This window comes from Prosopis cineraria, unplaced genomic scaffold, assembly GCF_029017545.1.
Source record: "Prosopis cineraria cultivar Desert tree isolate PC_DT_omini unplaced genomic scaffold, ASM2901754v1 PC4, whole genome shotgun sequence".
In the NCBI taxonomy this organism is placed as follows: Eukaryota; Viridiplantae; Streptophyta; class Magnoliopsida; order Fabales; family Fabaceae; genus Prosopis; species Prosopis cineraria.
The window spans coordinates 7,678,626-7,703,703 of NW_026555335.1; the positions used below are offsets into that span (position 1 = coordinate 7,678,626).

Here is a 25,078-nt window from a genome sequence, read left to right on the forward strand (position 1 = left end):
CGAAATTGGGACGGATACAGTGACCAATCCTCAGTAGTCACGCTGTTTTATTAATTTGTTTATTAAATAATGAGAAAATTTTTATCTCTATCTTTATATTTTTTTATATTATTATTATTATTATTATTAAAAAATTAATTATTTAATTTTTATAATTTTAATTAAATTATAACTCAATTTTTATAATTTATAACTCGTAATATAATTTTTATAGTTTTAATTCAATTCTAAATTTTATCTTTTATAAGTCAATTTTAATAATTTTAATTATTTAAATATTAATTTATATATTTTAAAAAAAATTTGATAGATGAAAACTATTTTAAAATTTTAATATTCATAATATTTATAAAAATTAAGAGATTTTAGTAATTTAAAATATTAATAATAAATTTTAACATAATTTTAATCATTATAATTATATTTTTTTAAGATATAAAAATTAATATTTAAATTATTAAAAATATAAAAATTGATTAGCAAGAATTAAAATTTAAAAAATTGAGTTACAACCTAATCAAAATTTTAATGATTAAATTATAATAAATTAAAATTTAAAAATTATAATTATAATTAAATTAAAATTATAAAAATTAAAGAAGTTTTTGCACATATTATAGAACTATGTAAAAGAAATAGCCTTTCTTTTTTTAAATTTTAAAAATTTTATTTTTAATATTTAGTTGATATATAATTTACAGAACTATCTTTTTGAAATTATAATACTCTGTTTTTTATAAATACCATTATACTAGAATAGACTCAAAATGTAAAAAAGTAGGTGAACGTGAGAGACGAACGTGAACTACAGTCACAACAGAAGAAACAAGTAAATCAAACTCAAAGATAGAAAAAAGCAAAAACAGTGTGAGTGAGCCACAATCACAACAATAAAAGACAAACACAAGGCCAAAGACATCAAAATTAGATGAAACGGAGCACGCCAATGGAAAAACAGAGCTATAGAATTTTTTATCGTCTGTGTTTGATCCATTTTAAGTAAATGATTATGTGTTTTTCATGTTATTAATATATAATATTATATCATTGATATACAGCCGTATATCAATAATAAACAAATTTATGTCTGATTTTTTAGTTATGTTGATTTGTAAAAATATATTGTATATCATTGATATACTATTATAAATTAAAAATACAAAAATAACATAATTATTTGTCCAAAATAGATCAAACTAGGTTGGTAAAAAATTCTAAACACCTTAATTTATCATAAAAAATCAAATATCTAAAATAATAAATTAAAAATCATGAACAGTAAGAGAATAATATATGTTTTCTATTAGTAATTCAAACAAATTTCATGATCAATGATAACATATAATAAATTATGAACAAATAATTTATTGATTTAGCAAATATATCACCTAGATAAATAAAGATGATGAAAATTTGATAATAGATAATATTCTTTAGCTTCCAGAAAACAGAATATAGGAGAACTTTAATTTGAATTTTGAACTACACAATGTAAAATGCAAAATCTAATGATGGAGTTTAGTCTTCATTGTCAAATTTCAATTTCGTAATATACCTAAGAAAAATAGAGAGGGAAAAAGAAGAAAAACACTAGCACATGAGACTTCCTCCTCTACAATGAAATAACAATTGTAAACATACAATTCAGTTAATTAATGATGAGTTACAAGAAATATATTGTATTTTAATAATATATTTATTTTGAGAATAAAAAAATCACTTTTAATTGATTTTATGAATGAGTCATATTTTAAAATATTCAAAAATTTTATCCATAATTTATGAAAACTGTATTTTTTGAGGCTATTGAGCTAATTTATTCAAGATTAATTGATTAATTTTTTTATTTTATTTTATTATATTTTGCAAAAGGCGTTGGGTGCAGCACTGTAGTTCTAAAATTGTATTCTAAAATAAAATAAAATCAGAGTATGTCTTACGGTAACTTTTGATTATTATAATTTTTAAAAAATATTTTTTAATGTGCTGATGTTCTACAATGCATTAGAGATATTAACAATTTTTTATATAAAACATGTTATTTATTTCCATTTTCTACCCACTAAAATCATTCTCAATTAAAAAAATATTTAATTATTCTTTTATGTTATAGCTACAAGTTTATAATTATTTAGATTGGATAATTCTATGCATACCTTCTAAATACTTTTTTTATAGTATGATTATGGACTTTAATATTTAATATTAATTTTAATATTAAAAATTAATCAATATCTGTATTCTCTTAATTTTTAATATTCCTGTCTTAATTCTCCTGTACATCACATGGGTATGAAGTCTACTTACTTTTAAGTCCGTGTAACATAATTCAATACTGCGAGATTTATCTCCCTCCTGTGTAAAATTACCGTCGAAGAACACTGTAATTCACTAAATCTACAATGATTAGCAATTGGTGGAAAAAAACGGGGGGTAGAATGACAGAAATGTTTCCAAACAATCACTTAATTCAAATTAAATCTGAATTTTATAAATTTATAATTTAATTTTTTAATTTTATAACTTGTATTTTGAATTTTAATAAAAAAATAATTTTTTTATTTTTCAATCATATTAAAATTTAAAAAATAAGTAATAAATTTATCACAACGTAATTAAAAAATTGAGTTATAAATTTTTAAAAATTAACACTTAAAATTTAATTTAAATTAATCAATAATTTTAAAATTTCTTTATCATTCTTTAAAAAAAAAAAAAGAGTCTAAAAAGATATGTGGGCTAAGGACGGAAAGAAATTTTGGACCCACATTTGTTCCCCTCATCTTATGTGTCATGGCCTTTTTTTTTAAAAAAAAAGTTGAGACTAATCTGGATCCCCGCTTAACGTGTCTTCTTTGAGGTGGTTCTCACAGGTAGTGCCTTTTAGTTATTCTAATATCTTTTTTCTTCTACTTAGTTTTAAACATTTTATAATTCCATTTTTTTATTTTTCTTAAAAAAATTTAAATTCATTAAAATATTTATTTTGTCCTGCTTCTTCATTACCTTTGAGTCAAATAAAAGATTAATGTCTCCTGCATCACAAGGAGTCTTAAATCTAGTTGTCACAAAATGATGATAATTTTGGCAAAAAAAAAAAAACAAAATGATGATAATAAAAGACATCATGAATCATGAATTATTAATGAACCTCATCATATTCAATTTTTCTCTGAAAAATTTAAATGCAATTCTTGTAATAGATAATTTAGGTGACTTGCCTAGGATGTGTGACTTGGGAGGATGAGAACTTTCATTACCAAGTTTTGTTGAAATTGATAATAATTAATAATTCCTATCTGATAATTTTGAAATTAAATTAACATAAATTGAAAACAAATTCTGTTTCAAGAATATTTTCCTCAAACCACAATATAAAATATCATAGGCGTTGGATAGGTGTTATATATTGAATGTAAAAAAATATAAAGTGTTTATAGTGTTTTCATATGTAATCATTGTAGATCTTAATATTTCAATTTATATGTATAATAAAATATGATAGAATAAAGTAATTCATGCATACCTGAAGAATCCATGAGTGCTAGAGAAATCTTGATTATCTCGAGTATGGGCAGGTACACAACCCACAGGTCCCCAGAGCTTTCAGAGAGTTCAGAGATAATGGAAGTAGAAGAAAATGAGTCATGTGTATGCAGTTATTGACTGATCGACTTATATAGATCAGATATGTAACCGCCTTATTAAATAATTAAATAATTATATTATCTATTATCTCTGACTCAGTCAGTTAAAAGATAAGAAATAACTGACGGCTACTGGGTTGTGGGTTGGGCCTCTGCCCATTAGGCTCACTTGTGTGGTCCACCTATCACGGTCCACACAAGATCATAAAGACCAATCTATTGGGCTTGTTAATTAATGTTAATTCATAAATAATATTCCAACAATCTCCCACCTAGATTGCATTAATTAAGCAAGTTGTATAAACAAACCACAAACAAAATTTAGAAAATGAAACTCCACAAAATCACTGAATCCTATGGGGAAACAAGTGATATGATATCTCATAATCTGAATAAAATACAAAATTTTTATTCCAAACACAGTTCAGTAAAATAATAACATAAATCACTGATTCCTATGGGGAAACAAGTGACATGCATAGCATACTACAACAGAATAATTGAATCCTATAGGGATACAAATGATATAGACGCATCTAACTGAACTAGACATAACTCACAGAAAAAAACAAAGCCTAAAGAGAAATTGCAATATAAAAGGTTCTCAAACTCCTACTAAACTAGGGCATCAAAGGAATTCACAATACCCATGCAAGTTACATGATGTTGAAAAACTTCTACAGGTAAGCCCTTAGTTAGCGGATCTGCAAGCATCTGCGTGCCAAGAATGTGTACCACACGGGTTTGAGACTCAGCAATTTTCTCTTTCACGAACATAAGTTTGATATTAAAATGCTTTATATGACTAGAATTTCTGTGATTGTTAGCATAGTATACTGCAGATTCGTTATCACAATAAATGGTTAGAGGACGTGATATTGACTCAACTAGGTGCATGCTAGATATCAACTTCCTCAGCCATATAGCATGACGTGTAGTCTCAAAACAAGCAACATACTCAGCTTCCATAGATGAAACTGCTGTAAGTGTCTGTTTCACACTCTTCCAAGAGACAGCTCCTCCAGACAACATGAAAATATAGCCAGTCGTGGATTTACGATCATCCAGACAAGAGGCAAAATCTAAATTTGAGAAGCCAACAATCTCAAGATCTTTTGATCCCTTAAAGTCATAATCAAAATACCCAACAACCTTAAGAGAATTTGACCTTCTGTAAGTCAACATATGATTCTTCGTACCTTGAAAATACCTCATAACTTTCTTAGCAGCCTTCCAATGATTCGGACCTGGATCATTTAAGTATCAACCTAGCACTCCAATGGCAAAGGCTATATCTGGGTGAGTACACACTTGAACATACATAAGGCTGTCGACAGCAGAAGCGTATGGTATCTTTCTCATTTTAGCCCTCTTCTTATCATCCTTGGGATACTGTAACTCTGACAACAGCTCACCTTTCTGTACAGGAGCAGGTGAAGGGGAACATGAATCCATTCTGAATCTCTTAAGTACCCGCTCAATATAAATGGCTTGTGATAAACCAAGAATACCATGAGATCTATCACGATGAATCTGTATCCCAAGAACAAAGGAGGCTTCACCCATGTCCTTCATGTCAAAATGACAAGACAATAGGTGCTTTATCTCATTGAGGAAATTTATTGAATTATTGGCTAATAAGATATCATCAACATAGAGAATAAGAATGGCAAAATTGTTCCTATCAAACTTTTGGTAGATGCACTGATCTGAGACATTCTCAACAAAACTGAGAGAGGTGATAACTTCATCAAATTTTAGATACCACTGCTTAGAGGCCTATTTTAGCCCATAAATGGATCTCTTTAATCTGCACACTAGATGTTCTTTACTGAATTCGACAAAACCATCAGGTTGTGTCATGTAGACTTCTTCATACAAATTGCCATTCAAGAACGCAGTCTTGACATCCATCTGGTGAAGATCAAGATCAAGCTGTGCAACTAAAGCCATTACCACTCTAAAAGCATCTTTGGTGGATACCGAAGAGAAGGTTTCTGTGTAATCAATACCTTCTTTTTGGTTGTAGCCTTTAGCTACAAGTCTGGCTTTATATCTATCAATTTCACCTCTAGCTCCTCATTTTGTTTTAAAGACCTACTTGCAACCCACTGGTTTAAACCCCTTTGGTAGCTCTACAAGCTCCCATACGTGATTGCGGTACATAGAGGCAATTTCTTCACTCATAGCCTCCAACCATTCAGGAGAATGCAAGCTAGAAATAGCCTCTTGGTAACATATTGGGTTTAAGCTATCAATAGCATTTGAATCAAACTCCTGCAAATACACCATGTAATCATTTGGAATAGCAGACCTGCAAACCCTTTAGGACTGTCTCGGTTCAACAACCATATCCCTATCACCCTCTAAAGGTGGTTCATCTTGAGCTTCATTCTGATCCACGGCATTATTTCTGTCAACATGAGGAGTTGTCAAGATAGGCATAAGCAAAATGCTACTTTCGTCATGCAAAGTAATATGCCTAGGCACAGAGCTTCCACTGTCTAAGGCATCTTCAAAGAAGTAAGCTCGGTCAAATTCAATTATCCTAGTAGTGTGATTTGGACAATAGAATCTGTACCCATGAGATTCGATGCAATAGCTAATAAAGAAACCATCAACAGTTTTAGCATCAAGCTTCATCTGTTGTGGATTGTAAGGTTTTACCTCTGCTTTACAACCCCAAACTCACATATGTTTTAGTGCAGGAGTCCTTACAAAATACAACTCATATGGAGTCTTTGGAACTGACTTGCTAGGAACTTGATTCAAAATATAAACAGCAGTTTTAAGTGCATCACCCCACAAGAATTCCGGCAGTGAGGAGTGACTGATCATGCTCCTAACTATATCCATGAGAGTATGATTTTGCCTTTCTGCAACCCCATTTTGCTGTTGGGTGCCAGGCATAGTATACTGAGCTTCAATGCCATGTTCTTGAAGGTACAAAGCAAATGGCCCAGGGTTCCTGCCAGTCTCAGTATATCTCCCATAAAATTCTCCTCCTCTATCAGATCTCACACACTTGATCAACTTGTGAAATTTCAATTCGACTGCTGCTTTAAAGGTCGTGAATGCATTAAGGGACTCGCCCTTTTCGCACAAGAGTTCAATCCATCCATGACGTGATAGGTCAGAGATATCAATATGGATTAGGTCTAAAGTGTTTTCAGACCTCTTTACCCCTTTGGTTCTAGCTCTAGTAGGGAATTTTCCCTTTATACAGTCAACACAAGTCTCAAAATCTGAGAAATCAAGGTCTCGTAAGACACCTTGCTTGATCATGCACTCCAATCTCTCTCTAGAGATATGACCCAAAAGACGATGCCATAACATAGAGGAATTATCATTGGGCCTTTGACGTTTATGCCTAATAGTAGCATTGATATGGAGATTAGGAAGTTCAAGTGACCAATCATTCAATCGATATAAACCATATATCAAGGAAGCGACACCAACATTAATGGAATCAAAACAAATGTCAATTTTACTGTGGAATAAGTTACACTGTATGGCCCCCAATATTAGAGATCCTTGGTTAATATTAGGGGACTTTAATGATATCTCTTCAAGTTTCGAGCTCACAGGTGGATCAACTGGCTCTAGTTCAAGAATAAGATGGTTCCAAGACTAAATTTAGAGCTGTGCGTTCACAGATATCTAGGGAGTGTAGGTCCTAAATTCACTTGGAAAGGGCCTCGTTTATCAGGTTTCAATCGCCTTTATGAACTTTGGATCGAGCACTCGCTAATACATCTTTCTTTATTGAATTTTAACATTGCACAGTTAAGGTAATCCCTAGAACTAATTTTTCAGATCATAACCCTTTATTTTTCCATTTCCTTGAAAGAATGAATAGCCACAAATATCCAATTCAGAAGTTGAAATTAAATTTCTCTTCGCAGAAGGTACATAAACAACATTGTTCAAATGCAAAACATGACCAGAATTTAAATATAAAGAAGCAGTTTCAATGTATTCAACTAATACCTTGCTCCCTGCTATGTCAAAGACTGACTTCTGTGCCTCACTTGGAACCTTCTAGTTTCTTAGCCCCTGTAGAGAATTCACAACATGTACAGTGGCACCAGAATCCAGCCACCATGAGTCAAAGGAAGTTTTAATGGTGTTAGATTCAAAACAAACTAGAGCTAGAGGGGCAGTTTGAAGAGTTGTACCTTTACTTTCTTGTTTGTTCTTCAATTTGAAGCAATTAGCTTTAATGTGACCCGGTTTCTTGCAATAATTGCATAACTCTTTAAAGGGTTTCTTCCTCAACTTCTCACTCTTATCACCATCCTTCTTAAAGTTTGGATTATTAGGCTTTAGGGCATCATGCTTCTTTCCCTTTTTCTTATATGACCCTCCAGATTTGCTGCTAGAGCCATGAGAAACATAGTTTATTAAGTGAGAGGAATTCTTCTTCATAGCTTCCTCTTCTTGAGTGACTATCGATATCATCTGGTCAACAGACCATTCAGCTTCTTGTGAATTATATGAAGTCCTCAAGAATGCGTACTCTGATGGCAGTGATTGAAGAACACGGTAAACCAAGGTACTTGCACCCAAATCAATCCCATATAACTTAAGCTTGTTATAGTAATGAACAAGCTTCAGAATGTGCTCCTTGACACCAGAAACTCCATCATATCGAGTATTGTCAAGAAATGACAGATAGTAGTTCTTTTGAGTCTTGTCAAGCTTCTTGTATTTGTTACCAATAGCTTTCAAGTACTCCACTGTAGTATCATTTTTAGGAATGTTGTCCCTAATTTTCTTTTCAATTGTGTACTTGATGATCGCTAGACAGATCCGGTTGGACTCACTCCATTATTTATGGAAGGCTATTTCAGAAGCACTGGACTCGGAAGAGAGATCCATAGGCTTGGGCTCTCTCAGAGCTAAATCTTTCTCAGAAATAGTTAGATACATATTGAGGGACTCTTTCCAGTCATCATAGTTAGTCCCATTGAGAGCCTTCACAAAGGATAGTTGCGTAAAAGCAGAAACTAAAATCGCAAAACAGAAAATAGGAAATATTAATTATGCGTGCATAACATAATTATAAAACAGAATTCCCCAACAAGTGATTATCAATTATGCAACTATAACCATACACCAAGAAGGCTCATATACCATAAAGATTTAGCTCACATAAAAGTCCATACAAAATAATGCATTAAACATTTTCATACCTATAGGGTACAATAAATATCTAATACATTAAAGGAGTGCTATTAGCCTATTCTCAAAGCCAACCATCAAAATCACATTACTAATGTCATACCTATGGGGTATGTCCATTATCAATGCTACAAGATCCTAAACGTCATCAATAATTTACAAAGTCGTAAACTTTATGACTTTAGGACAAAACAAAATAATTTTAAAGTCCTTAAGGTCTTTTGAGAATTAAGGAACAAATTTAGGACTTGAGTGAAATTTTTTTGAAAGGTTATCAAGGGCAAATAAGTAATTTTGAAAGTGATTTGGGTCAAATTTGAAATTCTGGAAGTTAAGGGACTATACTATAATTTACAAAAATACCTTGGGGCTAATACGTAAATTAAATAAATTATGGGCCAAAAAGAGGTAATTTAAAACTGGGGCCGAAACGTAATTAACAAAAATATTTATATTGCCCACGGTGAGCTGTGCTGAGTCTTGATATCAAGGCGGCCACGAAGAGCTGGGGTAATGTCATTTAAATTTATTCTATTAAGTATGTTTAAAAATAATATACTCTATTAAAATAATATTTTTTTTATTTTTTGCCTGAGCTTTTACCCTTTTAATTTCAGAAGCCTTTAAGTTTATTCAATTTTTTTCCCTTTTTTCTTCTTCTTATTCTTTTCTCTTTTCTTTTCTTTTTATTTTTATATTAAGTATATTTAAAGATAGTATATTTTAATTTAAGTCATTTGACTAAATATTTCCTAAACTTTATATATCATGATTCATTTTTTAATTTTTTAAATGTGAGATTTCTTCTTATACTCTAATCATGCCAAATGCTCTTGACATATTGAGAAGGACGGTGTCAAGAAATTATGGTGACAGAAACGATTGCCCTTTTGAATAAATTGAGAGCTGCAAGGGAACCAATATTGGAGATGATATCGTTCCTGGTATGGGCGAAGTTATCCATCCGTGCATCGAAGTTGATTCGTCCACCCTGTGAATATATAAGCGAATTATTAATCATCTAATCAAGGTTCAGAAGTTGGTGATGGAGCTAGTAATTAACACACACATACACCTATATAAGATGAAACAGAGGAAAAGAAAAACGTACGTACGAAGATTTTTCCAGTGCCATTGAGAATTCCAGCACCCCCAGAGGCATAATTGACACCACGAAGAACCACTGGCCCAGATGCAGTGGCTGCCAAGTATGGTGGAGTATAACCCATGTCTAGTTCTTGTCCTGTTATATTGTTATCACATCTACATTAAACTCAGATGTACAAATTGTTTGAATATCAACAGAATAGTAATCTAGAAGCGGAACTTTTCCATTTTCTTATCATTAATTCCTCTTCACTTCGCTAATATTTAACAATTGACATGGAATCTATTTTAGCCTTAAATTTGAGATGAATGCATGGTTATGGTTAGAGAAGTGAAGAGAAAATGGTGATAAGAAAATAGGTTATGTGCCTCTTAAGGGTGAATTTAGGATTTGACATTAGTTGAGAGGAAAGTTTTAAGGATATAGAGAGGGAACAGAGTTTAATTATATTGTTTATCAGGTCCAAATATGTCTCCATCATATATTTAGCTTGACATGAAAAATTTGCATCCACGACTGGAATAGATGAGAGTAAATTAAATTTAAAAGAAATGCCGCATGTCACGTCTTGAAAATATCATGCACAACTTCCATCTTCATGTGCACTTCTCTTATTTTTCAAAGAACCGTTCCCGTTCCCGTCAACAATTTTAACATTGATAGATGACATAGCCACTATTAATTTTAATTAAAAAATATTGATATCTTCAGCCTTGATAAATTATAATAAACATTAATATTCAGAAGCCATTGGTGCAACACAAGACACGAAAAGAAACGTTTGCTGTCATTTGATACCTATGATATCGACGATGGTTTTGCCATTAGTGAAGCGTCCAGTGGGTATACCAAAATCGATGCTGCGTGGGAAGAAGTTGGCCTTGGAGAGGGAAAGAAGGTAATTGTTGTTTCCAGCATCAACAAGAGAATCCCCAAACACGAAATTTGCAGGTGCCTCCTTTGAAACGCTCATTCCCAATAGCACGCCCAAAACTGTGAAACCACCAATCACGGTCTTAAGCCTCACTGATCTATCCATCTTTTTCACTACCGAAGAATGAACAGCAAGTATGTGTATAGGAAACTGCAGAGGAACTCCTGAGCTTGGAGCTTAATGAGGAAATTAAAAGTCTATTCATTATTTGAATGATATGGAGAAAGAAAGCTTACATTCTGTATTAAATGACCTTTGAAATGAGCAACTACCATGTGATTATATTTGGTGTCTCTATTTGTTTTTCTGTGAATCAATGGAATCCGTGCATTTTCTGATAAACTTCTCAATAGTAAAATTACTATCCTCTAGTTAGTAGTTAGCTTCATAGAGTTTAACATGACAAGACATGAGCATGTACTACATTTTCCTTGTTAATAGGCGCCATACTATGGCCTTCCTATGACAATAAGTCTTACGGTTATTATATAACGTCAAAACTTGCCCATAGCCAATCCATGAGTATCCCTTTTAAAATTAAAAAAAAGTAATCAATTCACACAGTTTTAAAGAAGTTGGTTAAGCATGTGTTTGAAATTAAAAAAAATTGGACTAAATTATCATTATAATTAATTAAATAAATTTGTCTACTGAAAATAAACATTGACTTTATAAAGGACAATTAGAGATAAATCCTCCTTAAAACTTGTAACTTTGCTTATAAATAAAAACAGAGAGGCACATAATAGTTTTTCTTATATTTAAAAATAAAAAAAGTAGTATTATTTCATTTCTATTTATAAAAAAAACTATCTTTTTTTCATATAAACAAAATCACTTATTTTAATAAACATTTATGACATATTTCCTAAATCATTCCTCATAATTTACATTAATAAAAAATAATTAATGCATATTTATATTAATTAACATAGGGCACTTTAATTCAATTTCTTTATTTTCAGATATAATTATTATGCTTAACTAATTTTTTAAAATGATATGATATAATTCTTTTCTCTTATATATAGATGGGGGAGTGTTATTTAAGTTCATCCACAATCCAGACAATTGGATATCATTGGCCGACCTATTGTTCATAATGAGACAATGAGAAGTTGTTGCATTGTGCGGAGCTCAAAACCGATGAACTTTCATGTCCAATTCAAGTTAATGCATTTCACATTAGAACTTGCTTCTTTTACTGTTTAAGGTTAATTACAGGCAGAATCAAACCCGCAACTCCCCCTTATAAAGAGTTAATATGCTATTAAGTTACAAGACAATTGGTTTATTATAACATACATCATTACATGTGGGGAAAACCCAAGCAAGTTGCCATGTTTTTTTACGAAAGCTTGAGATTTTAAACGAATCTTTTGGAGTTAATGTCAACTAAAAATTCAAAATAAAAAGTCGTAAGAAAGAAGATGAAGCTCACTGCTATTTTATAATTCTAATTAATTTATTTGATTTTTATCTGAAAAAAATAATTTAGTTTATCTTCTTTTTTTCCTTCAAATTTAGACTAACATAAGTTTAAAAATGGGATCAATAAGTTTGTGGCTTCTCTAGATGAAATGCAAATGTATATACTCATTCTTTCTTAAATTATAAGATATTTTTTTAAAAAAATCTCACAGCTCTTTAAATACATTTTAGAACTTTATTTTTTTAAGATAAAAATATAAATTTTTAAAAATATTTTTTATTTAATGAAAAATATTAAAAAAAGAGAATATATTAAAGAGAGAGATTACAGTGATTCTCGTAACTGCATTTATGTGCATATGTAAGTGCTGTAGAGATGAATAAAATAACTTCACCTTCAATCATTATTTCATTTTCCATATCATCTTTAAACAGTGAAAATATAATAAGATCACAACTAGGGTCACTTATAACGCAGGTCGATTAATGCGTTTCCATAAGATTAAGATCTCTTTCTCTGATCCATACTTCTAAACTTCTTGTAAATCCTTACATTAATTCCGAACTCGACTACAAGACAAATCTAACATATACTCCCCCCATCCAAAATATAAGTAGCTTTTTTTAAAAAAAAATCATATGTCAATAAAGTTCTCTTCTATAAAAACATATACTCCCTCTATCTTAAATTATAGAACACTTTTAAAGAAGTTTCTTCATCTCAAAATATAAAACATTTTGAGTGAATTAAGGTTTTATTAAATGTACCGTTTTTAATATTATTCTTTCTCTTTTATAATTAATTTTCGTTCATTTTTAAAAGTTTATATTTTTGTTTTAAAAAAATAAGGTTGTTAAGTATATTTAATGAGATTTATTGGTATGTGAGATTTTATTTAAAATTTTTTTTATAATTTAAGACATAGGGAGTATTGTTTTTCCTTTTTACCTCTAGTCCTGATTATCAATGCACTCCATAATAAATGATAAATACATTTACAAAAATATGTAAATTAATAAATATAAAAAATAAAATAAAAAAATTATATATATTAGATTGCTTTTACTTTAAATTAAAATTAGTTGAGAAAAAAATACTTATAACCTTATATTTTAGATCGGAGGTAGTATATAACTCGGCCAACCTCCAAACGAATGAAATCATGGGCACGCGGTACAGTAACTTCATTAATCTTGATCAGTAGGCAATGAATTGATTCGACCACTGACCAAGTTAGTAAAGTACATACTTAAATGCTTAATTAAAGATGCAGCTCGTTAATGCTCATCCCATTTTCAGACAGTGAAAACCCTGCACGCAGAGAGCAAAATTTCCTGCAATTCGATGTGTGTTCACAACTACTCATACTCCATCCACCCAGTTAATATTATTAAACTTTTTTTTTAAAATATCATGTTAAAAATATAAAGTATTTTAAAATTTTAATATGCAATTATTAATAAGGTTTATTAAAAATACTCTTAATTAGGGATAATTAATAATATTTTTTAATTGAAATATCCTATTAATAAAAATAAATATAAAAAGAGAGGGCTATTTTAAAGACAATTAACTAACTTATGAAAATGTGTAATTTAACTAAAAGATGTCTTATACTACTGGACACGTGTATATATATATATATATATATATGAGAAAATTGACTTTTGGTTATTGATTTTTTTTTAATTATCAATCTAGTCTTTAATTTTTAACTCAAAACAACTCAATTCTTAATTTATTGGCTTGAAACAACTTAATTTGTATAATTTTTTAACTCAGAAAATTATAAAAACTTAGTTGCAATGGACTAAAATTTAAGGGTAGATCAATAATTTAAAGAAAAATTAGAAATTTAAAATTATATTATTAGCTTCACCTATGAATAGTGATTAATTGTATGCAAAAAGTTATGTTATTAATTCTCCTCTCTCCCCCTCCTTGTGTGTGTATGTATGTATAAAAATTTCTAGAAAAATGAAACTGGTAAGCTTGAAGATTGTTCCATTGTGATTTACTCTCTCTCTAGTTTAAAATATAATTATTGTTTAATACTAATCTGTATGCCAATTAAAATTTTTATTCAATTGTGATAATATATATTGTTTTTTATTATTAGTTTCAATTTATAATGAGTGGGAAAAAAGACATAAATTTACAAACATAAAAATTCAGCTTAATAAACACAAGGGATAGTGGAATTTTTTTTCACAATTGCTAAGTCATTTATATTTCAGGCTAAGGTTAGCCAAGAGAAAATGTGCTTATGTTATGGACTAGATGAAGTGTTTATTATTCCCTCATTCAAAATTAAGGTACTTTTAATTGAATTACACTCACAATGAATAAGTCGATTGTATTTGAAATTACACTTTCTTTGCATGTTCACCCCTTATTTAGCAGTAGAGTTGTTAATTAGAGACGGAACAGCCCTTCAGGGTTTAAACAAGCTAACCTTATTAAACTTAATTGTATCTCAGTATTTCATTTTGATCAGCCCTCCTTGGCCCTTAGAGCTGAAGAGCCGGCCTCAGTGCCTTGGCCTTATATTTTTCTTCTTCTATTTTTCAATTTAAAAAATGTATTTAAAATCCTAAAAAAATTATTACAGATACATTAATTCTAGGAAAACAAATTTAAATCAATTCATACAACAATAAATTTAAATCTAATAAAAAACAACAACATCACAAAATCAACACAAATAACAATCAGACTTTACTAGCATCATCAATTAAATATTGATAATTTTTATCATCAACATTAATATAATTTGATTCTTCTCCTCATAAAGCCTCATCAATGGCAAATATATTAAGCTTTTCATATTTTTTCTTTATCATCGTAAAATGAGGTTAAAGTTTTAGAATCAATGTAATATTTAATTTTTTAATATTAAAATTTTTAAAAAAATTATAAAAGGGACTTAAAAGAGTAGGCTCTAGCCCTAAAAGGGCTAACTCTTTTATTTTAAGATTTAAATTGATTCTTTTATTTTAAGACTTAAAAGTGTCAACCTTTTTATGTTTGAATTGTTATTTTACACTTTAAAGTAGCGATCTAACTCTAATTTTTTTTTTTGGGTTTAAAGGGGTTGAGATTGATGGTTCTATTTAGTAGGGTGTTTTAATTAAAAAAGCTTATTAACTATATCCCTTAATTAAAGATATTTTTGGTAAAATTTCATTAAATACATCTTGAAAAACTTATAATATCTTATATTTTTTAACATCTTACTTTACAAAAGAGAGTAGTGGTAATTAAAACTAGCCATGCATGTATAAAATATGAATGCTACTAGAGTTGGCTTTCTCTCCATCTGCATGTCACCCTTGTGGCCGATGTTTAGGTTGCTTGGGGAAATTTATAACATTTTTAGGTTTGTTGAAATCTTACAAACTACAACAAAAAATAGAATTTAACGACAAAAATAAGCAAAGTCTTGTATATGAAGGTTTTTGTCAGAAGAAGAGACAAACTTAAAAAGGAGAATGGGACAAGTTGATCGATCAGTACCCAGACCTCTTTTTTCAGGCAATGTGAGTCTGGACTTTGGACTTGAACATTGAAAGGAAAAAAAAAAAAAAACGAACTCAGACTCAGACTGCAATTGTGAACAAGTTATTATTTTTCTAAGGTATTCAACACTTTTTTTTTTAATGAATTCATCCTGTAGTAAAGCCACATATATAATTTGTGGCAAAAAGGTATATTTATATGTATGATTTACGGACAAGATGTTTTGTCTTTATGGAAGGCAATTGGTCTCTATACGCATGAAATTTAAAATTTCTCTACTCTTTTGACTTCGTTATATTACGCCAAGGTGGCATCAAGTAAGTCCACTAATATAGTAGAGTAACAATCCCCTATTGATTCCTTTATGACAATGTTGTATTATTACATTTCAAGGATACACATCAAATCTTGAGATTGCAAATCAGAATTAATTACCACACATTTGCATCTTAATGAAAAGAGATCTAGTGTATCGCATGGCACTATCTGTTCGTGGGCATACCACACACGTAAGGAATTAGCCAGCCAAACTTGTGTTTATTACAATCCAAAACTAATCGATTTCAGACTTTTTACAATCATGCTGTGAACTGTTAATACAAATAAACAAGAGAGTGGCATGCAGATAAAAAGTAGAAGTGAGTATTATCCATGACCTCACTTCTTCTCTTTATCGATCTCTTATTCTCTCGTGTTCTCTTGACAAGTACGTACTTGTATCCATCATGCATTCACATAATCTCACGCACACGCAAATACACGGATTATTTATTGGAAGAATTTGATTCAAGATTTACCACCAACTGATCCAGCAGTAACATTATTGTCCCCGCCACCGCTGGCACTCGCATATTTGTTACCATGGTTCACACCTGTCTCAACGGCGCCGCTGCCACTGGTGCAGTTGCTTCCACCGTTTCCGCCGCTGGAGCCTATCCCGCCGATACTTATACCTATACTTAAGCCCCCGCTACCTCCATTGTCCCCATTGTCACCACATCCGCCATTGTCACCACCACTAGGCTCACCTCCATAGCTTCCATCTCCTCCTCCCTCGTAACCTCCTCCATTTCCTCCTTCATCGCCACCTCCTGCGTAACCTCCTCCATTTCCTCCTCCGCAGTCACAACCTGCTCCTCCGGCGTAACCTCCTTCACAACCACTACCACAACCTTTTCCTCCTTCATCCCCTCCTCCTTCATAACCTCCTCCACTTCCACATCCTCCGCCATAGCCCCCTCCGCTTCCATCACAACCTCCTCCTTCTCCTCCATTCCCTCCCGCGTAACCTCCTCCACTTCCTTCTCCTCCGCCCCCTCCGGTGTAACCTCCTCCACTTCCTCCTCCGCTTCCACAGCCTTCTCCCCCTCCGGCGTAGCCTCCTCCACTTCCACAGCTTGATCCTTCTCCTCCTCCACCTCCGGTGTAACCTCCTCCACTTCCTTCTCCGTTTCCACAACCTTCTCCTCCGGCATACCCGCCTCCGCTTCCACAACCTTTCCCTTCTCCTCCTCCACCTCCGGCGTAACCTCCTCCACTTCCTTCTCCCTTTCCACAACCTTCTCCTCCTCCGGCATACCCGCCTCCGCTTCCACAACCTTTCCCTTCTCCTCCTCCACCTCCGGCGTAACCTCCTCCACTTCCTTCTCCCTTTCCACAACCTTCTCCTCCTCCGGCATACCCGCCTCCGCTTCCACAACCTTCTCCTTCTCCTCCTCCACCTCCGGCGTAACCTCCTCCACTTCCTTCTCCCTTTCCACAACCTTCTCCTCCTCCGGCATACGCGCCTCCGCTTCCACAACCTTCTCCTCCTCCTCCTCCTCCTCCACCTCCGGCGTAACCTCCTCCACTTCCTTCTCCCTTTCCACAACCTTCTCCTCCTCCGGCATACCCACCTCCGCTTCCACAACCTTCTCCTTCTCCTCCTCCACCTCCGGCGCCGTAACCTCCTCCATTTCCTTCTCCACTTCCACAGCCTCCTCCTCCTCCTCCTCCATTTCCCCCTCCAGCGTAACCTTCTCCGCTTCCTCCTCCTTGCCCACTTCCATAGCCACTACCATCACCACCTTCACTTCCGTTACCATAGCTTCCATAACCAGGAGTCACACCTTCAGTGCCATGAATCTCGCCAAGTTTGACTGATCTTCGACCCTCGGATATTCCTACAACCGCCATTAATATCACCACCAGGAGAGTCCCACTCACAAGATTTCTCATCTTTAATTAGAAAAACAGAGTAAATAAAGATCGATATTAATCGCTCGATTGGCGACTTAGTCTGGCGAACATCGCTCGCATTTATACTGACAATTACTGGGCCGTAGATCGTTTAACCATTAATGCATTTCGTTGAGCTCTCTTTTTCTGCGATCGAGACTGCTAAACTTCCACTCGTCCTTTCATTCCGAACAGGATTAGAAGACAGATTCTATATAGTCTGATCGACTCCCAACAAAACCTTGTCTCTTCTCTCAAGTACTTCAAGTGCTAATAACTGGCTGTGCACAACTCATGCAAGTTTCGACTATCTAAAACAAACTTGCTCGTATATCTATGATATATTTGAACTTGTCCAAGGAATTAATAGGATGCATCTAATTGACGTACATCCCGTTTTTAGTTACGAGAGCCGTGTACGTAGTAAATTTTTCTGTAATTCAGTGTCATTACAATGATGAGTAAGTAACAAAACAAATGGAAACAATGTCACTTATAAAATGGAACTGGCGGCCATGAAGCTCGTCCCACCATGTGGTTCACTTATAAGTCGTATTAAATATTAATGTAGCTTGCAACAAGGCTCTATATAGCACCCGAGCCCACCATGCCACCATCTAATCATAGTTAATTAGGTGGCATTTTGTCTTATAATTACAATGAATCAAAAGAGTGTGCCTAAGTTATTCATGCCTCTTCTAGAGGGTGGTTTGGCGTATATTATATATATATATATATATATATATTTATTGATATTAATATCGAGATTGGTGATATTGTCATTGTATATCACTTTTTCTTGGACAAATTTTTCTGTATCATCAGACTGGGCCTAAGTCTCTCTCTCTGGTTTTTTTTCTAAGAAAATAGAAAATTTCTAGGCTTAATAAAGCAAAGCACAATATCCAAAGTCAGATTTTATAAGGCCCAAGCCCGAAAAGGCCCAATCTCCATATATGGCACTGTGTGCTCAATAAGGCAACATCCTCCGAGGCAACGCAGCGAAGGTACCGGCAGCCTTCAAGTTTCGAGGCTCACGCTCATTTTCCGGTTCTCCTTGCTCAAGTGTCGCACTATCGTAGTCCTTCAGACCATCAACAAGGGTCTAGTTTTTTCTACTCTTAGGGCATATAAATCTACTCGCAATAGAGACTTTTATATTCCCTGTCTCGAATTTCTTTCGGGAACTTCTGTGGCAAAAAGCTGGAAAGAGGGAAGATGGAGGCTGCGGATGAGGGAGTAGAGAGGATTGAGGATTCCAAGGATTTACAGCAACAGAGCAAAGCGTTTGATAAGCTCACTGACCGTGTCGAGGATCGCCAGCTCGACTCCACTCGCGTCCAAGAGGTCCCTCCCCGTCTCCTTAATACTTGCTTTTTTATTCGATATTTTATTCTGAGAAATCAAAAATTGTAAGAATTCGTTAGTTAGTGGTGATGGAGGCTTGGTTTATAATGATTAGGGCAGGGCAGTGCGTTCCACTTAAATGGTTTTATGCGATGCTTTCTAACAGTTCTGTGATTTGGTAGGCCATGGCGTCCATTGCTGCATCGGCAGAAGCGGACTGGAATGCGATGCGTTTGAGGTAAACAGATGAGCTTGTTATTTTCCAGAAAACGGTTGAAGTCAGAAGTTCCTTTTTTTTTTTTTTGCAATCACCAACGCCATAATCCTTCTCTTTCAGTAAGTTGACATGGGGATGTTTTAACAAGTGGAGAGGCTTTTGGCATGCTCCTTTCCAATCACATGCTATTTTGCTTTCAAATATTTTAAATGCACCAAAATACCCTATTTCTAATCAAGAGATTCATGTTAGTATGTTAGATTTCACTTGACTACCTAATCACTTTTATTGCAAAATTGTTGCTGGATGTTTTGATCTGTTTTGACCAACACAAGTAATTGCTATGAAGTCTCTTCTTCATCATTATCTCTTAGTTTATTATTGTTATTCTTCTTGCTTTTTCTCTTTTATTACCCAATTCTCTGTCGTTTAATAAAAGTATGAGAATGGCATTTTGATAGATGAGATATGTAGAAAAAGACACTCTAATCTATCCCATCTGCGACAGGTTTATACCTTGCATTTAAATCTTTTGTGCTCCAAAATCAGTGGCTTGCAGTTATGATGGGTCATTAATATTTTGGCCAAGGCAATTAAAACCAAACCTGTCATTGAATTGGTAGGGGTACTAACGTACTAGTGTAAGTTTCATTGATCAGATTGTGGTAAAATCCATCATAATTAAATTAATATATTTTTCTAACTGAAATATTGATTATTCTAAAAATAATCTTGAAGTCTTGTTATTATCACACACATTACTACAAACAGTTTGCATAAAGCTAGTAAAAATATTACAAGCCTCGAGATATCATTAGTTTATTATAGCAATAATGCATGTCATTGTATATATGCATCTATGTTTGTATAGACATGAACCATGAACCCAAAAACCATGTTCATACAAATAGACTTAAACCAAGGTGTATGGACAACTAAGTTTTTATTTCATGAGTGGAATATGGAGACAGGACACAAATTATTATTATTTTTTTAAAGGGCCCTCCTAGCTAGATCCTGGTTAACTGAACCTAGGAGGGAAGTTGAGTGTTCATGATTAAGGAGGGGATAGAATTTGTAAATTGAAAAATGCTTTTTGAGTTCAATAACTGAAGGTGAGTATTACCTTGTCCCTCATTGCAAAGCGCAAGGAGTGAGAAACATGAGCTTATATAAGGGAAGAGGAGTGGGGGGTCTTTTTCATGCTTTGTGTTCTGGGTATTACTTTGTGGAAAAAACCCATGGTTTATCAATCTTCTCCTTTTAGTCCAAAATTAAATAACCAGCTCAAATTTGTGAACCAGTTTTATTGAAATCTGTCAGTGTTTTTACAGATGTACCTGTTTTTAAGTAGTTTTTTTTTTGGCAATTTTTTTGATGTTGGTTTTGGCTTAGTTCTAGACTGAACTTGTTACGGATTCATTAATGAATTGGATAATATGTTTCCATTTTTATTACCTTGATTTTGGCAAACTTTTAGGATACGTTGGATAAGATTGAGGGGCTGATGAAACATACCATAAACTATCACTTGGAGTAAGGTCTGTCTTTTTCCTTAGACTCACATCCCAGCTATGAATTTTGCTCTCCCCAGGGAGTCAAAGCCGCAAACCAAGATTAACATGGGTTTGTTAATCTTTGCATATTTCATACCAAGAAGGAGGCTTTAAAAACTTCCAGGCTTAACTGAATTTCCCTTAGGTGATAGAAATTTCATTGGCCAACAGCACAATCAAAATATGCATATTATCATCTTGAATTCCCAAGCTATTGGGCTTTTAATCTGAATTTGTAAATTTTATTTAAATTTTGCTGGTTAAAGATTCACATAAATCTGCAGAGTTTGAAGTTCCACCAATGTTTTTTCTGCGTTTGGTTGCTGACTTATCTGATTTTGATATTAGTTTGATGTTATGATTTACAAGTTTCTCTTTTTTTTTTTTTTGGGGGGGTTGGGGGTGGAATAAAAGCTCATCTTGAATATATCTTTCACCTGAGCCACTTTGTCTGAGACCCAAATACAAGCATGCTTGAACCAATTTGCATTTGGTAGTATGAGAAAAGCTTGTGTCAGCAGCGGAGCCATTGGGACACTAGAATAACATTCTTACCCGCTGATTTGGTGTCCCCAAATCCACATATCTTAGCAATTTTTCATCTTGAGCATTTTCTGAGTAACAAATCTTCAAAAGTGTCAGAAGTGCATCGATTCTATCTCCCAAAGTTGATTTGTGCAACTAAAACACATATTTATAGCTATTAAATCAAGTCTTAGTAGACAATCTCTGCTCTATTTAATCTGCACATGTCTTTCTTTTGTTCCCATGTTTGGATTAAAATCGCCAGTTAAATAACTTGCATTCTTTATGCAAACATATTTTCTCTTTAACTGCTAAATTGCTCATATCGTGTTGAACCACTTACCAGTCACCACGTTATTGACGCCTTAGTCTTGGTATGCAAATGTGAACTGTGAGCTTATATTCAAAATTCATTACTGTATGCTCTCACCACCCATTCTGTCGTTTGCAATATAAGTGTATGTATCAGTCAATTTTTTTATATCTTAAATCTAACTTCATTTTTATTTCATTACCAGGGAGAAAGAACTGGCTGCTGTTAAGATAAATGCAGCTGATGTTGACATAATTGCAAATGAACTAGAGGTAACTTCATCTTGAACTTGAAGTTTCACAACTTTTTTAAGCTCATTCTGGTCTAAGATAGATTGGTAACTCTTCTTTAATGTGTTCAACAGTTGGACAAAAAGGTGGCTGAAAGAACCTTGCGTGAGCACAAAGGTGATGCTGTTGCTGCCATTAGGCATTTGCTTCGCTGAAGATTTGGGTCGAAATTTGGATCCTCAAATGTATACCATCAAATGTCTGATTTATTCAGGATTTTCATTTTTAATATTTTGGGGGTGGCAAATTAGATTTTTGCTTTAGTGACAAGTATTACGTGTTTTTAGGTGAAGCCCTGAAAGATCCGCTTTGTATTGAAATTTGCAACCTGCATGGTTTATTTACCAAATTTTGGGTTGAGCGGATGCTTTCTGCATTTCATTACATTTCTCAGACACAACCTTTAAAAGTTAGTATTAGTATTTAATATTTAATTGTCTCTCAATTTCAAATTATAAGATATTTTTGGAAGATTTAACATTTTAGAATATAAAATAATAAAGTTTTATTGAATAAGTTTATTACTTTTTCTCTATCTCTATTTAATTTTTATTCTCTCTTTTTTAAAATATCAAATGAAAGATATTTTTAAAAGTTTATATTTTTGTTTTGAAAAAAAGTAAGGTTATATTTAATTAGATTTGTCAGTATATAAGATTTTGTTTAAAAGTATCTTATAATTTGAGATTGAGGGGTATTAATAAATCAGAAGAAACAATGTTTGCTAGTAGAATGTGAAATGACATTTATTTTTTATTTTAAAATAAAAACAAATGTATTAAATGATACTAAAAATATGATAAAAATTTATCAAATTTTACGTTATGAGCCATGATATGCAAACTATAGATTTTGCATTTTACTGTAGTATACAGGCAATAGGAAGATGGCTATAAAGAAAGAAAAAAGAAAAGCACTGCCAATTGGTGGAATCTTTCTGCCGTTGTTTGTTGCCTTGTTGGAAAGTTTACAAGTGCTAAAGCTCTATAATACTCAATCGATCTAATCAGAGCTTGGAAAATTTTCCGCAACTGAAATTCTACAAGTTGCATGCAAAAGTTGGGGTTCAGACTCGTGGCCCCCAGCTTGTATTGCATCTATCTTCTATTGTCTTCTTTTTCGGCTTTCTGCTGCTTTGGGTGTGTTGGATTTCAATGATCAAAAGTTGATTAATACAACGTGATGATGTTTAAATAATATTTTTTAAAACTGATATACTAAATGAAAGAAAAATTAGATTTTGGAAAATGGAGTATGGGAAAATTGAAAGTAATTGGTTAGCTTCTGTAAAATAGAGTTTTAGGAACCAAATAGAATTTAAAAAAATTAGAGGTGTTTGAATTTTTTTTCTTTTTCGAAACTATAGTTTTGCACCCCATAATTAATTCCAGAGGAGTATCTAAACAGACCCATCAAATTGTCATTTCAGTTAAATGTATAATACATCAACCAAATTGCCAGAAGTTGCTTTGGCTATCTATCTCAATCATCATATCCACTTTATTAAGGCAATAAAGTTGTCGCGCAAAGACACAACGACGAGGTGAATAAATTCCCTCCATGACTATAATTCATAAGAACTATTGGTGCATAGTTCACCTAACTTGCTCACTTTGACTTGTTAATCATTATAGTTGGTCCAGAGTTCACTTTTAATTATGGATGGCATTGAGATTGAACAAGATAGATTTGTTAGTCTCTCCAGTCAAATTCATTTTTAATTTGTCTTATATCAATTATATAATTTTGAGAGTTTTTCTTATACTCAATTTAGACACGTTTCTTAACATATTGTTTGGAATTTAAAAAATAAGTGGAACTATTTATAATTTTTGAAGTAGTGTAATTTTTGGCTTCGAACAATTATTAATTATATTTTACAATTTTTAATTTGAAACTAAAAGGTTTTGTACATTACAAACATAAAAAATTGAGTAAAAGTCATGTAGTGTGGATCATGTTGTTGGAAAATATTGTATAAAATTATCATTTGTACAGGTTTTATATGTATCAAGAGAGCTGAATGGTGCTGCTGACACGTTGGCTAAGGAGGGACTCCAGTCTTCTTTCTTCCTGAATGTCGTTCCACATTATCTAAGGGACCCTGCAGCTAAAGAGAGTATGGGATCTCAATCCCTTCCCTTCTAATTTTACTGTTGGGCTTTGCCCTCTCTTGTATTAAAAAAAAAAAAATTAAAGCGATACTCACACCATTCCATCATTCCACCAAAGTTAGCTCATATAAAAAAAAAAAAAAAAACAGAGAGAGCCTACATTTGGTTCAGCTTCACCCATATTTTGATAACTTCTATTCCTCTCTCTCTCCCCCTCTATATATATATATATATATATAACTCTCAAACAACAGAACAATTCATTCAATGCTTCAATGCTTCGCATCCATAATAGACTCTATCTAATTAATCTAGATTGAACCATGTGCCAATGTATTCTGAACTCAAAGTTGAGACCAAATCTAGTTAAGCATTCGTCTCTTATTATACTTTCGTATATTTATATTGCATGCTGATATGCAGAAAATTTCAGGCAGAACACAGGTAGGGTCAACCATGTCACGACCTCGTCCAAGACTCAAACCATGAAAGATTGAATTTTTCTTCAAACTTAGCTCAGACGCCTGATTAAATGTTGATTTCAAATGCATTAAGGAGCTCGTGGTATTAAAAAAAAAAATCTTGGGAGACTACTTCCAATAACGTTCATCCTCAAAGGGCACTAAAATATGAAATGTCCCTTTAAACACTAAAAGGGACAGAGGATTTTAAACC

General features: G+C 32.8%; 3 protein-coding genes across 3 annotated transcripts; 1 reads left to right on the forward strand and 2 right to left on the reverse strand.

Moving 5' to 3' along the window:
• Positions 1-8,477: 8,477 nt before the first annotated feature.
• Positions 8,478-10,978, reverse strand: LOC129308447 (GDSL esterase/lipase At4g16230-like). The gene is made up of 4 exons (XM_054949557.1): positions 10,738-10,978; positions 9,947-10,074; positions 9,706-9,822; positions 8,478-8,624 (listed from the first exon to the last, which is right to left on the reverse strand). Exons 1-4 carry the CDS (start codon positions 10,976-10,978, stop codon positions 8,478-8,480), a joined length of 633 nt encoding a protein of 210 aa, XP_054805532.1.
• A 5,658-nt stretch (positions 10,979-16,636) lies between these two features.
• On the reverse strand, positions 16,637-17,917 carry LOC129308448 (uncharacterized). The gene has a single exon (XM_054949558.1). The coding sequence runs from the start codon at positions 17,915-17,917 to the stop codon at positions 16,784-16,786; it is 1,134 nt and encodes a 377-aa protein (XP_054805533.1). The 3' UTR covers positions 16,637-16,783.
• Positions 17,918-19,030: 1,113 nt separating this feature from the next.
• LOC129310010 (uncharacterized) lies at positions 19,031-22,723 on the forward strand. The gene is made up of 4 exons (XM_054951816.1): positions 19,031-19,388; positions 19,571-19,626; positions 22,205-22,271; positions 22,364-22,723. Exons 1-4 carry the CDS (start codon positions 19,260-19,262, stop codon positions 22,442-22,444), a joined length of 333 nt encoding a protein of 110 aa, XP_054807791.1. The 5' UTR covers positions 19,031-19,259; the 3' UTR covers positions 22,445-22,723.
• Positions 22,724-25,078: the final 2,355 nt, after the last annotated feature.

Coding starts and splice junctions, on each gene's coding strand:
- LOC129308447 (XM_054949557.1), bottom strand. CDS start 10,978: ATGGATAGATCAGTGAGGCTTAAGACCGTGATTGGTGGTTTCACAGTT. Junction 10,075..10,737: donor AACCATCGTCGATATCATAG/GTATCAAATGAC, acceptor ACAATATAACAG/GACAAGAACTAGACATGGGT. Junction 9,823..9,946: donor ATGGCACTGGAAAAATCTTC/GTACGTACGTTT, acceptor ATATATTCACAG/GGTGGACGAATCAACTTCGA.
- LOC129308448 (XM_054949558.1), bottom strand. CDS start 17,917: ATGGAAGCTATGGTAACGGAAGTGAAGGTGGTGATGGTAGTGGCTATG.
- LOC129310010 (XM_054951816.1), top strand. CDS start 19,260: ATGGAGGCTGCGGATGAGGGAGTAGAGAGGATTGAGGATTCCAAGGAT. Junction 19,389..19,570: donor ACTCCACTCGCGTCCAAGAG/GTCCCTCCCCGT, acceptor GTGATTTGGTAG/GCCATGGCGTCCATTGCTGC. Junction 19,627..22,204: donor TGGAATGCGATGCGTTTGAG/GTAAACAGATGA, acceptor TTTCATTACCAG/GGAGAAAGAACTGGCTGCTG.